The sequence below is a fragment of the Phalacrocorax aristotelis genome, chromosome 6 (assembly GCF_949628215.1).
Source record: "Phalacrocorax aristotelis chromosome 6, bGulAri2.1, whole genome shotgun sequence".
In the NCBI taxonomy this organism is placed as follows: Eukaryota; Metazoa; Chordata; class Aves; order Suliformes; family Phalacrocoracidae; genus Phalacrocorax; species Phalacrocorax aristotelis.
Genome location: NC_134281.1, coordinates 35,134,502 through 35,148,792, shown reverse-complemented (window position 1 = coordinate 35,148,792; position 14,291 = coordinate 35,134,502). Strand labels below are relative to the sequence as shown.

Here is a 14,291-nt window from a genome sequence, read left to right as displayed (position 1 = left end):
ACAGGTGGTGCAGATGAGCAGAGGGTCTGGAAGCATGTGAAGTTTACTTGGTGCAGCAGCAACCAGGACACCTGAGCTTTGTCCACCCACTCCCACCTGCACATGGTTTCCCTGCAGAGCAGCAGTCATACTGATGCCTGGAAAGAGGTCCTTAAAGGTTCCTCGTGTTTCACTGCTGTGTAAGCCAAGAGCAGCAACAGCACCGAGCTGGGGTAGTAGAGAGAAATCCAGATTGAGGAAAGCCCATTGCTCATAGCAATTCACAAATGAAAAGCAAACTTTTTTTTTTAATTTATTTATTCCTGAAAGTGTACAACTAGAATACAAAAATATTCCTTGGTGAAAGCAAAACAGAAAAGGGTAGGAAATGAATGCCAAGAGAAAAACATTTGCATGTTTCAGGGGAAGAAGCCTCCAGAGACAGAGCTTGGAGACTCTGCAAGCTTGGAAGTTAGGGTCATATTTCTATTTTACAGAAATATCCTATAGAAGATCCATAAGTTATCTCATTGTGACTCACAAGTCAGTGGAATGGATTTCTAGTTTGTTCTCTTTGAGAACCCAATTATTTCAAGGGCATCACACCAGTAAATGAAATCAGTGTGCTCCTTTATTTATTATTAGGCATTTGTTTTTCCTTATGGTGACGGCATTATAGCTGCCACAAACATGCAAACCAGCTGAATTAAAACAGCACACTTTCTTGAGCATTTCCACTCTCTCTAAGCCTTGGTACTTTACATGTTCTCCAATACCTGTATTTTTCTGACTAATGAACTCTTCCATTTGCTGGAAAATACTGAATGCAATTAGTGCTTCAATGCACAGCCTCAAAGTATGCCATGCCTAGCAGCTGAGCACTGTAAAAGAGCTGAGTGCTTGGCAGAAGAACTAGAAATCCAAAAGATAAAAGGAAGATTTACACACACTCCCACCAAGGCCTGCCGCAGAACTTAATTGGCAAGGCCAGCAATAAAGGGGCTGCAGAGAGAACCACCAAGGTTATGGCCCCAGTGCAAGTCACAAAGCAGTAACAAGTTATGATTCCCAGGCTTAAAAGTTAGAAATTACATTTGGTTCCTCACCTTGCACTCCCCCAAGCTGAACTGCTCAATGTGTTCTGATCAAGTCAGTCTCTTCCTTTGCTCTTCGCAGGCCAGCTTTCTCTCTTCAAGGGGAGATACAAATCACTCCATCCAACCCTTCTGCAATTTCACCCAGCCTCTGCCTACACTCTTCCTGCAGCTGCTTCAGCTCTTTCTCCAGGCTGGCCTCTCTCATCTGCAGTTCTCTGATCACCTCTGTAGCACTGACAGCTGAAACAGACTCCTTGGATATAGACCTACCTGAGCCCGTTTTGCTGGCAGGGTGTTTGCTTCTGAACACCAGTCTGCATGAACCATGCTTTTTTTTTTTTTCTGGAGCACAAAGGTGTGCAAGATCTAGCAGTTTTAGTTCAACACTTTCCTGTGCCTTTCTAGCAATGGCAGAGAACCACTCCTTCTGTAGTTCCTCTCTTGTTTTCACCTGTAGAGAGAAAAAAAGGGGGGGGGGGGGAAGAAGAGTATGGTAGATTTCTGTGAAAAAAATCCTCTCACCAGGAAACAACATAAAATATGTTTGGACTAGGCTGTACCAAAGAGAAGAGAGCCAACTGTGAGTATAAACCTAAGTGGTGGCTGAGAAAACTGAATTATGCTAACACATGCTTTCTATCAGGTAGCAGCCTCCGTGACCAAAAAGCTGCCTGTAGTAATTTGTTTGCAGCTTCACAGCCTACCAGCCCCTCCACTGATGACTAATACACAAGGGCTCTGCACACTTCCTTCTCACCGAGGAGTGGGCGGTTTGACTTCAGAGCAGAACACACGGAGCAAAAAGGGAGACCCAGCACAGTGACCTTCATCACCGCTGCGCTTTAAACCACTACATTGTCATAACAGATTAATTGCCTCATGGATGGATAACAGTATCAATTGAGTTTGCAAATGCTTTCTGTACTTGTCGATGCTAAAATGGAGGGATGACAACTGTAAGCTAGAAATTCCTTAATTCTCAATTCTCATTATGGGGCAACAAATAGTAAAAGGAAAATAATGGAGCAGAGACAAAATAGTGAGGCTAAGACCAAAATGAATACCAGGGACCACAATTTCACTGAAGATCGGCCCAATAAAACAAAGCTTTCCTTGTGACAGAACCACAGTCTGGATGATAAAAACAATTGTATATACTGGGATTTCTCAAAAACATATGATTTAATGTACTCTAACAATTTGATGTGAAGAACATGCAGGATGGTAACTGCCTTGCCAATTTTACTAGTGGATTAAACATGAATTCAGTGACTCATCTCAAAGTGTTGCTGCCAGTGGGGAAACATCCATAAGAGGTACCTGAACTAAGGCCTTCAGGGAAATGGTTCTTGGTCCAATGGCATTTTCTGTTTCTGCTACAGCAACAAGCTGCCAAATCAGCTCAACCAAAATGCAGCAAAGTTTCATCTGCAGAAAAGCGATGCTGCCTCTGCAACCTGCACAAGTCCCAGAGCTCTCCTGGAACTTGTGAGCAATTCTGGAGTCCATGCTTAAAAAAAAAAACAAAAACCACAGGGAAACAGTGGGATTCAAAGACAAGTCACCCAATGACTCACAGCCCAGAAACAAGCCTTATAGTATGAAACTTCAAGAGCTCAAACTATTCCATTCATGGAGACAGATGTATAATTTGTTTTATATTCTAAAAGAAAGTGGAAGAGAAAGTTGTGAGAGACCAGACTTTGCTGACAAAGCCATAAGAAGATCAAATAGATGAAAATTTGAGCTAGATATTCAGCTTCAGAATAAGACATTGTTTCCTACTGTGAGGAAAATGAACCATGAAATGCTTCATTGCTGCTCCAGGGATGAATCCTTTAGCCAAAGCTCAGCTCAGGTCAAGCTCAGTGCTAAAGATACCCCCTTCCAGCTGGAAGAATTGCTGCTCTGCAACCTCTCCCTTCCCTGGCCATGGGCGAAGCCGAGCAGCAACTTGGGGTTTTAAATCTGCATATCTGCATTAAGATATTGGCATCTCACATATTAGGGCTTTCACAAGTTCCCTGTAAAGTGAGGGATATTTTGGCATCTCTCTGATGCACCAGAGATTGGTCAGAGATCAAAGCACCACCAGCTGCAAGGACAAGAGTCCTAAGGTAGCAAAGCCGCTCCACCTTTGCCATTGCCAAGCTACAACTGCTCAGGGTCAAACCAGCTGCCATGTCTGCCGACAAAAGGGTTTCTTCCATAGCCCAGAAGGGAGGGTTTCACTACTGAAACAAATTCAGATGCTTATGACATACAGGAGATCAGACCACGTTCTCTTACGGTGTGGAACACCGCAGGCATGAGGGCCACAGTCACAGTTAAAATTCCCACTGACACCAACTTCACCAGGGCTTCACTCATTCCACATCTTTCATCAGAATATCTTCATGAGTTTTGCAGCCAAGTAATTAATCCTCTCCATAGTTCTCATGTGTTATTCTACCCCCCACCCCTCCTCAAAAAAGATTAAGAAATTCAGTGTAAATTTCTCTGAATTTTTCCTAACACTTTAAAGGCTTTGTCAATGCAGAATCATCCGTTAATCAACAGAGGTCTCCTTTAAGGCACTTAAATAGAGAGTTGAAGCTGCAAGGAGTCTGTCTTTGCCCTTGTCCAAGAACCAAAGGTCCCCCTTTATCATAATCCCCAAGGAATCCCAGGGCATTTCTTGCTGTTAGCTAAAAGAATATCTGAGGTCCAATTCTCTACCATCACTTTAGAAGAAACAAAACTGAAAAAATTAATTCAATGTTTTCTGGTCTCCCCACTGCCAAAGAATAAATGGAAAACAATGTTTGCACAAAGTGGAGTTAACACTGGAATCCAGGATGGGAAAATTTTCCTGTTATTTACAAAGAACAAAATCACTCAGCAAACAGATCCCACAAAATGTTTGTGGTTTTTTTTGCATTAACTTCAGGCAGAATATCAGCAGTGCTGTATAAAAGGATTCCTAATGAAACGTAGGTTTTCATACTCTCCACCGGCCAAAATTGGAGAATTTTATTATCCATTGTGCAAGGCACATGACGGAAGAGCACGCTCCTCTCAGCAGTAAGTGCACTGAGTTCTAACTCATTGCAACAGCAGGAATAGGAATTACTACACTGCAGCAAGAGCAGCTGTAAGGGCAAGGACAACAGCTTTACAGTTTGGCAGTCAGGGAAGCAGAAGTATAACAAATTCTGACATCCAAGTATCAGAAGGGCACTGCGCATGTTGTCTTCTGTAGAGAGGACCAATACTTCCTGGGACAACATTAGCTAAATTTAACGGGAAATTTTCAAAATAATGAATATGAAATAAAATAAGTTGTTTAGCAAAGCAGTATTTATTTCGTATCAGCACAATCTGGAGTTGGAGAGCTAGCTCGAGTTTTTTTGCACTGTTCTCCCTGGTAAGCCCTGCAACCACATGTACAGCCACAAATACTCTTGTTGCGGCTTGTAAACTTCAGTAACTAAAAACTCTCTGGGGGTTACCTTCAAGTAACATTCTTTACTCTTCTCATCCTGAACACTTGTGAAAACACTCAATAACCTCCTCCTGTATGGTTAATTGATGCTCTTTAACAGCTTGCTGTCTCCCATTAGTCAGCACACAATGATTACTCTACACTGCAAAACAATCTCAGCAGACCACTTTGTATTAAACAAACATATTGTAAAAGATTACGAGCCTCAGCATTTTGTGCCTGCCCGTCTCGATCCCACAGCTCTGCCTTTCAGTCTCAATCTACCAGCTGGAAGTTGAATTCCCAATTAGGCAAGTAGTGCTGTCTGACAACGGCTGCACATCCTCTCTGAATAAATACAACAACATGATAATAATCATTTCCACTTCTACAGAACCAACCTCATCCCAAAGGGACCTAGTGCATTTTGAGAAAAGCCAGGCCAAACGTAGAGGGAATCAGCTGATGAGGAATCAGCATCTTCAAACTGACATATCCCGCTCTGCAGTGAGTGCTGATCTGGTTAGCTGTTCAGGACAGAACAGGGCAGTCACTCACAGACACTGTAACTGAGCCCATGGAAGCGCGCTGTCCCTCTGCGCACTGCAGGGTCAATGTACCCTACCAGGTTTCGCACTCCCAAGACCATGACAAGCTATAGCAGGAACCTCCCACGGTATGCAAGTGCCCTCATCAGCCCTGTGAGGGCTGCAGATGGACAGATGCCCCGAGTGTCCACTGAGGCAAGTACTCCTGGCTGGATTCCTTCTAGCTCTTCGCCTCACTATGCCACCAACTACTGTTTGGGACAGGGCAGTGGCCAAACTGCCCCGAGTGCTCCTAGATGGGTTCCTTTAAAAGAACTTAAGTCTTCCAAAAAGGAACCATAGGTTTTCAAAATGTATTAAAAATTAAAAGCTAAAGGGAAAACTATAACAATTTTCATGTTCTAAGAAGCAGCCAACAAGCTAGTATAGTTGCAGATATGAGTATTGCGTCTTAGATGACACAGAGTGAAAGGGACTGAAGCGACAGATGGCCTGTGCTGCCCTTCCCAAACCCGGCACAGTGCAAAGGGTTGCAGTATTCATGGACACTGCTGGCAGATTCATACACAGGAATACGCAAAGGAATACACCCTAGAATAAAACAGATCTTGCCAACATCAGCCCGAGGATGGGCTGATGGAAGCCTAATTCCTGATGTGGTGGAATTAAGCCAGGCAGGACATCCATCTAGCGTGGAAAGGATTTCCCATCTCCCCAGGCACAGCACCATGACTGATGCTGCACTTCCCAAAACGTTCAGGCTGAAGTCTGATCGAGGAAAATGGCCAAGTGAAAACAAAAAAAGGTGGGCCCAGCCCAGAGTTGGAAAGGAGCAGTGAGGTGAGGCACATCCAAAAAAGAGGCTGAGCAGGCAGCTTGGCTCAGTCCCCACCATGGTGGATTAACTTATGCACTGATGTAGAGAAGAGACCTCAAGCCTGCAAACACCTACACACATTATTAACTTCCCCAGCACTTCCTCACCCCTACCTTCTCTGAAATTTCTTCTAACCTCAGGTCCTTTTCATCCAGACAGCTATCTCAGCTATTTTCAGTCCTGTGAATCTCCTGACTTTGAATAAACTTTACAGAGATGAGCTCAGCAGGCAAATCATGGAAAAGGTAATGTGCCACACATTTCTAATAAGCTGCTTTCTTGTTTCTTGGCATGTTCCACTGTTTTGAGGCCAGAACAGCAATACCCAAATTCACCTCCTCTGGACATGAGCTAATTTGTCACATGGAGAGTCTCAGTCATTCAGTTGCCCATCTTGTGGAGATCATCTTCTGTCAACTGCTTAGATGACCTACACATTTAGCTCATTTGATCTCTCCTCAAAGAGGAGACCTTCCAGCTCTTCACAATTACTGCTGTGGCTTCCTCAGCTCCCTCACATTCGCCAGCACCTTGCTGGTAACGAGCTTCCCAGAACTTCGTGTCTCATTCCACATGGCTCAGAAACATCCGAGAGGCTGATCAGTCTCAGTTCTAACAGCTCACTAATGAAAAGTGCAGTAAAAATTATGCAGAAAATAGTTTTTTTTTCCTGCTAATCAGCAATCTGGATGTGAACTTACTTGGAGAGAATGTTACCAACATGCAAGGCAACCCAAAGAGATGCTAAGAGATCTAGGTAACCACATCATGCTATTTAAATAATTTCCAGTAATGACCTAACAAAAGTGACAATCTTCCAAATGCTGGAAGTCAACATTTCAGCTTGTTAAAACTTCATGCGGCAACCTGAAAGCCTCAGAAAGCAAATGAACACCCTGCCTCTCAGTTACGTACTTGAATGAAGCCACTAGCTAGAGATGAAATTTAAAACACAGCAGCAATGAAAGGTCCAAACACTTATTTCGATGAAGAGAGCGGGGGGAGGCATAGGAGCATTTCCATTTTGTGATCGCATTGTTGCCAGCTTTGAGGAAAGAGCAGTGAACCAAATTGTTGGAGCTCCTTTTGAAGTGGATGAAAAAGACCAGAATCATGTCATTATTTTTAAATCACAATCTCTTAAAATTATTTTAGGAGTTTTGCAGAAATGGCTGTAATAACGGTATTGTTCAGAAAAACAACTGCGCAAGCCTAGAAATGGCACATTTTCTTCCTCCAGTCCTATCTGTCCACTCATTCTCTCTTGTATTTCTCTTATGAATAGAGACAAGACCCCATATGCATACAGCATGAAATACAAATTATTCATGCCATTCTGCAGAGATACTACAAACCACGATGCCTGTCTTTGCTGGAAACACAGTGCAACCTGCTCCTTTGTGCTCTGAATCACAAGGAACAAACAAAAATCTCAGATCTTGTCTTTTTGTGTTGGGGAGTGAAAGGAAATTAGGAAATATGAACAGATGCAATATCCAAGCCACCAAGTCATACTGCCTTTGCTATCAGGGCATAATCACCCAACACCTTTCATAAACTCATCTAATTTCTCTGAAAACACCAAACAGCATTTGACTTGCAGAATTTATTATTCCTAAAGGAAGCTCATTTCTAAGCTTTATTTTAAACCTATCATGTCTTAAGATAGCCCCCTGTACCTGGGGAGTTGAATAGGGTGAAGTGAAATATTACACACTTGGAAGTATATGATTAATGAAGGGTCAGATAGCATAAATAGAAAAGACCTGTCAGGCCAGGTGGTGCACTCACCTGCCTGGCTCTGAACGGCTCCCCAGCACATCAGAATATCCCAAGGACAGGCACTGAGAGGCATTCCCCAGGTTAGAGGAGCTGCCCAGAGCTCTCAGTTTCCATGTATACTGAGCAGACTCTAATTCAACAGACAAGCATCAATTAAAGATCTGTAAGTAAAACTGAAAGTGGCATAAGCACGGAGATAGCGGCATCATTCAGAGACTGTCGGCACCGATGCTGTGCAAAAATCCTGAGAGCTTGAAACAGGCTGGTTTTAGGAGTTTTCAGTTTCCAGACTGGAATCCAGATCAATCCATGTGCTGAACCTTGCAAACACTTGTCTTTAATCAGTACAAGCCTGAATAACACTTTATAAATGATCATTATTTATACCTTTTGCTGTCTTACAGTTCATATCTAGTGTTTATTCCACCACCACCCCCTCCCACCTCCCAAGAAAAATCTTGCAGAACTGCAAACCCAGCTGACAGTCTATCTGGGATACAGAAAACGGGACAGAGAAGGATGTGCAGACTACTTTTAAGCCCTCCTTGTCAGCACTGAAAAAAACAGCACAGAGTACAAAAGGAAAGCAAGCAAAAGGAAATAATAAGCAAAAGTATCAATAACAAAAAGGGGAAGAGCAGAGTCCACTATAAACATAAAGATCTGTAAGTATTAAATAAAAGTAGAATACAATAGAAATAGTTACAAGGATCCCACAAGTCCCACCCTCAACCTCTTTGTGCTCCTATACAAGAATTTCCTGGCTATACAATACACATTGCGCCCCTTGCTGCGCACAGAGCAGCACTGGAAAACATGCACCATGGTCTGTCTGTCTGTGAAAGAAGATGCCCAAGCAGAGTTTGTCTCAAACAACATTAGAAATAGCAAGAACTGAACAAGCCAACACAGTTGCTCTCCATGTTTGTCACTGTAAAGAACAGAACAGTTATGAATAACCCAAGTGTTTTGTGTGCTTGTGTGTCCCCGAAGGCATAAAAATAAAACCTTTTTCACAGAGCAGTAGGGTGAGGGCTTTACACTTGTTTAACAATAAACAAAGAATAATTTGGCTAGGAGGCCAGTTTCTTTCCACAAAAATGTTTTGTTTGGTTGGTTTGGGGTTCTGTTTTGGTTTATTTTTTTTTTTGAACAGTGATTAAGTGTATGACAAATGCCTTCTTTCCTTAGCTGTAGACAGTGACCCATTCAGCCTCAGAGAAGCAGAGGAAGGCACCATTTCAAGGGATGCTGTGAATGCATAAGTGATGGAAAAATCAAATCCTATAGCTCGTACTTCTGGGAAAAATTATGGGGGGGGGGGGGGGGCGGGGAACAGGACCCTGCAGAGGCTATAAAGGTCAACTATCTGCTGAACAGTGATTTCCAAGAAAATTCAACCCCCAACTTTCAGAAAAACATCTAAAGGCATTTGCTACTTATAAAAAACAAAAACGAAACCCATGAGTTAAAGCAAAAGCAACATCTGCAATCAGCCGTTCTGGAAACAACACAACACCGAGTATGCAGGTGTTTTACTATTAAAAAAAACTTACTCTAATTTCAAATTCATGTCTTATAGTAACTTGCCCAAATGTAATTTCAAACCTCTAAGAAAGTCATAGAGTTAGTACTGCAGCTCTATAAAACTTGTCTCATTGAATCAAGCTTCTTTGCTGTAAGCTTTCAAGGTTTTTAATTTTCTGCAGCAATTTCTACACACTGAAGAGTAACCAGTTAAAAACGCTGGAAACCATAATTTTCTATTTTAATAGCTGAACACTTCCCACACTGTCCTGCCTAAATGAGGTTTCTTTCTTCTTGTGAGATCCTTGACTGTACACAGAGACTTGATGTTCTTCTGAAATAGCCCATTTAATACCAATGCTTATGCATTTATGGATTTAAAGTCATAACAAACTGTTTGATCAATCTAACCTACTACAAAGCACAGGCTACAGTATCTCACCCAGTAATTTCTACAATGTTCTACTACATTTTTGGTAAGCTACAAGGCCTCTTCTAGAAACATGTATTGTTTTTTTAAACACAGGTTCCAGCCGACCAAGAAACTGCACTATCCCTGCACTATCTCAGCAGTGAAATACATTTATGGTTAAAAATATGCTCCTTTTAAGTGAGTTCCACCTCAGCTACTGGGTCTTCTCATACCATCTTTCAGCTAAAGTCTTATACCATCAAAACACCACTTCTAAGAACTTGAAGAACACGATCCAGCTATAACTTTGCCTTGGTTAAATTACACGTTTCTCACCTCTCAGAAAGACCAAATAATTCCTTTATTAACCCTCCCTTAATCCTTTATAACCTTTCAACCATTTTCAACTGTGATGGTGGTATAAGTGGGGCCAACACATTTCATTGAGCTCTGAATTGTGATCTATATCTTATCCATCATTTAATGACCAGCAGCAGATAGCAACACTTAGTTGCCAATAGCCTAACAACTTTTCCATGACCCATTACCATTACCTTCTATTTCATCAGGCCATGAAATGGAAAGGTTTGCACACATCCAAAACCTGATGCTGTAGGCAGATCAAACTGGTTTGAGGTACACACATGGGTATTTCTTACTAAACTCAAATGCCTGCAACAGTAAGAGAAACAAATAATTTCTTTTAGCTTAACAGTAATTGTAACAGCTAAAGAAAAATTTCACTTTCATATAATTACTAATTTCTAATACTCGTTATTAGTTCAGGAAGAGGAAAATCTTCGGCCTTGGGAACTGGTGGTGACTAAACGAATGGGGTGATCCCAAAGTAATATTAATGGGGCATTATTTGTACCATAAACTATGAAGATATTCTAGAAGGGTTGTAAAGCTGAGCTATAGCAACTGACAGAAGATGTAATTATACAAACAGCTGCATTCCAAATTTTGCCCGGATTTGCAATTTCCTGCAATTAGAGAGGAATGTATGCATCTCCATCTTATGCATTTTAAGCAAGACATTCACTATTCAAATGCTAGCTCCCAGGCACACCTATAGTCATTTCAAAACAAATTGACAGGGAAGCCACAGAGAGGCAACATACCTATTTTATCTAGAAATAGAAGGCCGTCTTTTAACCGGGGGAGGAGTCCTCTGAGGAGAAACTAAAAACCGGGTTTTAATACCAGAAACGCACATAGCTGCACTTGACCAGAACAGCCACCTCGGTCTGGCAGGGCACTGCTGCTCTGTGCTTCCTTTTATTATATATTGAATGCTGCAAAGCATTTCATAAGCCCTCAGAACCTCATCCATGCTGTTGTCCAACAGAAAGCTTTTAGATGGTGAGGAAGCACAGTAATGGAAAGTTAGAAGTTAATTGAATCATTTAAACGAGATAATTTAATAAAGACAAGTGACCTGATCTTGTCTGAATGGATACAATTTTTAAATTTTTGGTGGGTTTGTTTGGTTTGTTCTGGGTTTTGTGTTGGGTTTTTTTTTTGCCACCCCCTTTTTCTTTTTTAGTTTTAAGATAATCAAATGGGTCTGTACTTAGACTCATGTCTCTAAATACCACATTGATAGGAGTCCAAAAAGTCAGTTTAGCTTAAGATAAAGGAAAAGGATATAGGATTAAGAAAACAGGAAAAGAACATTAAGATTTTTCAGGGTCTTTCCCTCAAAAATGCAAAGTATACTTCCAAATATCAATATGAAACACAAAAGCACGTAACTCATAAAAGCACTGCCTGTTTGCTGAGCCTACAAATATCTATTACACAGTAAGGGCTTCACCCAGCTCCCCTCCTGCGACCGAGCTGCACTGGATCCTATCCCTGAAGAGATGCACAAAGAGGCAGCTGCCTCAAGGACAGCCTTGGGTTGGATTGCTAAAGGACACACCTGAGGCAAACAGCCCAGAATGAAGGCAGCTATGCTGAAAGCCTCATGAGATGCATCCCTCTTCCACAAAGCAACAAAAAAGTTTCCTGTTGTACGGATATTTTCTGAACTTTCTGTTCCTGAGTTTTTGGCATGAGCAATTTGCTTTTCCAGCAGTTAGCTTTTGAGTAGAACAACTGAACTCAAAAGAATAAAAAAAAAAAAAAGATGGGAGTCAAAAATGTGATTATTCTATTGCAGCAACTCTGCAGGCAGAACCAGCCAGCGACAAATCTGAAAATAATAAATGGTCTTCAAAGAAATTAGCAATTTCTGCATCACCTCTGGTCAGCTAAAGAGGATGCCAACAATGCCAGCACAAAAAGAGGAGCCATGAAGCATCAACAAGATGGCCAGGATCACTGTGCTCTGGGGCCAGGAGCTCATCTAAACCTCTTTATCTACGTCTCAAGAAAATATGCAAGCCTGCCACCTGCTATGGTCCCGCTGCTCTCAGGAAGGTGGGCCAGCTCCAGGCAGGAGCATCAAACTTGCATATTTTGCCATCAACTATGAGGAAACACAGTTCAGCCTTGAGAAAGTCCCATATGCCGCACAATTCTGAATGCACACTATAGGGAATAAGAGATAAACACCTATATCCTCCTCCAAATTATAAACCTTCAGCATTTTACAGTAATAAAATTCCATTCTAACAGCCCAGCCTTTTATAATGCATTTCTTTTTAACTACAGTTTTATCTCTAGACTTTTCAAAAGCCTTGAATTCAATTAGAAGATGACACAAATTAATGTAGTAATAGGCACATACTGAAAATATATGATATGAAAACCAGAGTACGTCAGTCTAAGTAATTTAGACACTGGCAAAAAGGCTGCAGTGCTACTTTGAAAAAGACCCTGACAACTACAAATTACAAAAGAAGGCAACTGACAAGTATTGTTTTGTATAATAAATTGCTCACTTATTTTTCAATTTGTTCTTCCAAACTTTTATCTTGGGCAGCAGAGACAAACACTGATGATACGAGATATCATCTCAGATCTAAGTGACTTGGAGGGCCCCACTTTGTTTTAAGCAGAACTTTATCACTGTGCAACATGAAAGTAGCCACTTTAGAAAAAGAGTGCTCCTCATGACTTGTACTTCTCTATATTATCCTGCTTTGGGAGAACAGGATGTGAAACAAATTCAAGCATTGTAGTCCCTGTACACACAGCAAAAAAAAAAAAAAGGAATGTTTATACAAACCACTCATAAAACACATAGGTGAAAGTGTTACCACCTAGTCATGCAAATTTTCAGAAAAGGGTTTTTCTTATGCAAAAATTACAAGCGAAATTTTAAAAAAAAAACCACAACACACAAAACAAAGCAAACCACACACACAAAAAAAAGTGGACACACACACACCAAAAATAAAAATCAAACCCCATGACTTTTAGGGAGTTTCTTAACCCCCAAACTGGTTTGGTTTTCAGTTAGAAAATACTCCCTTGTCCCCTCCAGGAACTCTGCATGACCGCTGCACAACCTCCACCAGCACCCAGCCCCACAGCTATTTTCTTTGCATTTGGGGATGGCAGAAGCAGTGCATATCCAGAGCAGCAAAGGTCACTCTAGCAACCCAGCCTATCCACAACTATGGCATGGGGCAAATGAACTTTAACTCCCAGGAGGAGATTTGTCTACATAAAACATTTTCAGAGTTTCAGTGAAAAAGCACACATTTTCTTAAGCCATTACTCTGAAAATGCAGTTTCTCTTATTAGCTCACAGTTTTGATGGTGAGTAGCAGCTGTAGGTGCACGTGAAGCTGCTTGAATGGCCATCATGACTTTTGCAGCAGTCAAAGGCTGAATCCTACAGCTAACCTGCCAAGGGAAAAATCGAACAGCTCTTACGGTTTTGAGGGAGCTGATAAGATGAAGAGTTAAAAGTAGTGAGTTCTGAGCTCAGAAGTGTACTAAAGCTTTATTTAGATGAGTTTCTGGCTCAGTAGAAGAGATGTGACAATCAGGTTTACTTTTATGTCAGCTCTTCCACAAGCGCAAGGGACAAAGACACAGAAATGAGTTGGATACATTTTTCTCTTACGATCAAGTACTCTCGATTTCAGGGCAGACAACTGAGAACAAGGCCAAGGTTTTAAAAAAAGAGGAAAGTTAAGGTTAAGCTTTGAATGCATCAATGCAAACAGTCCTTCCGAAAGCACCTCTATTAACTCACCTAAAAACCAAGCAGTACTGCAAAGTACGCAATGCTTGTAACTCTTGCTGGCAGAGGAGGAACCCATCCCGACAGCCTGCCCGGAGCTGTAAAGCAAGCCAGATACCTCCTGGAAGTTACTGTCCCCAAAACCCACTCTGAAAGGTTCGGTAAAACACACTAATAGTGTTTCAGTTAGAGCTGCTCTAAAATACAGCCACTGGCCATGGTGTTTAATACAGCCTGTCAGCCAAAATTAGCTACGTCCCCAAGATATTGCCCTTGTGGAGGACATTTGTTGCAGTGACTCACCACTTGCAAAACAGTCTTGAAATCCAGCAACCTTGTGGTCACAGGTACCTCAAATCCCACCCATCATCCTCCAGGCTTTTCACATTCAGAAGATAAAGGTGGTGCTGGGCCCTGTGATCTTATATACCTTGCCTTCTGAGCCCTACAGCCATTCCTAGT

General features: G+C 41.7%; 1 protein-coding gene across 4 annotated transcripts in view; it reads right to left on the bottom strand.

Moving 5' to 3' along the window:
• Nucleotides 1–288: 288 nt before the first annotated feature.
• TEDC1 (tubulin epsilon and delta complex 1) overlaps nt 289–14,291 on the bottom strand; it is a 78,123-nt gene continuing 64,120 nt past the window's right edge. For 2 of the 4 annotated variants that reach the window (XM_075097158.1, XM_075097159.1), the window contains exon 7: nt 302–1,527. In XM_075097158.1, the coding sequence (XP_074953259.1) occupies nt 1,171–1,527 (357 nt within the window). In that variant the 3' untranslated portion in view covers nt 302–1,170. Of the gene's footprint in view, nt 1,528–14,291 lie in introns of all 4 variants that reach the window. The other 2 variants (XM_075097157.1, XM_075097156.1) reach the window with 2 other exon arrangements.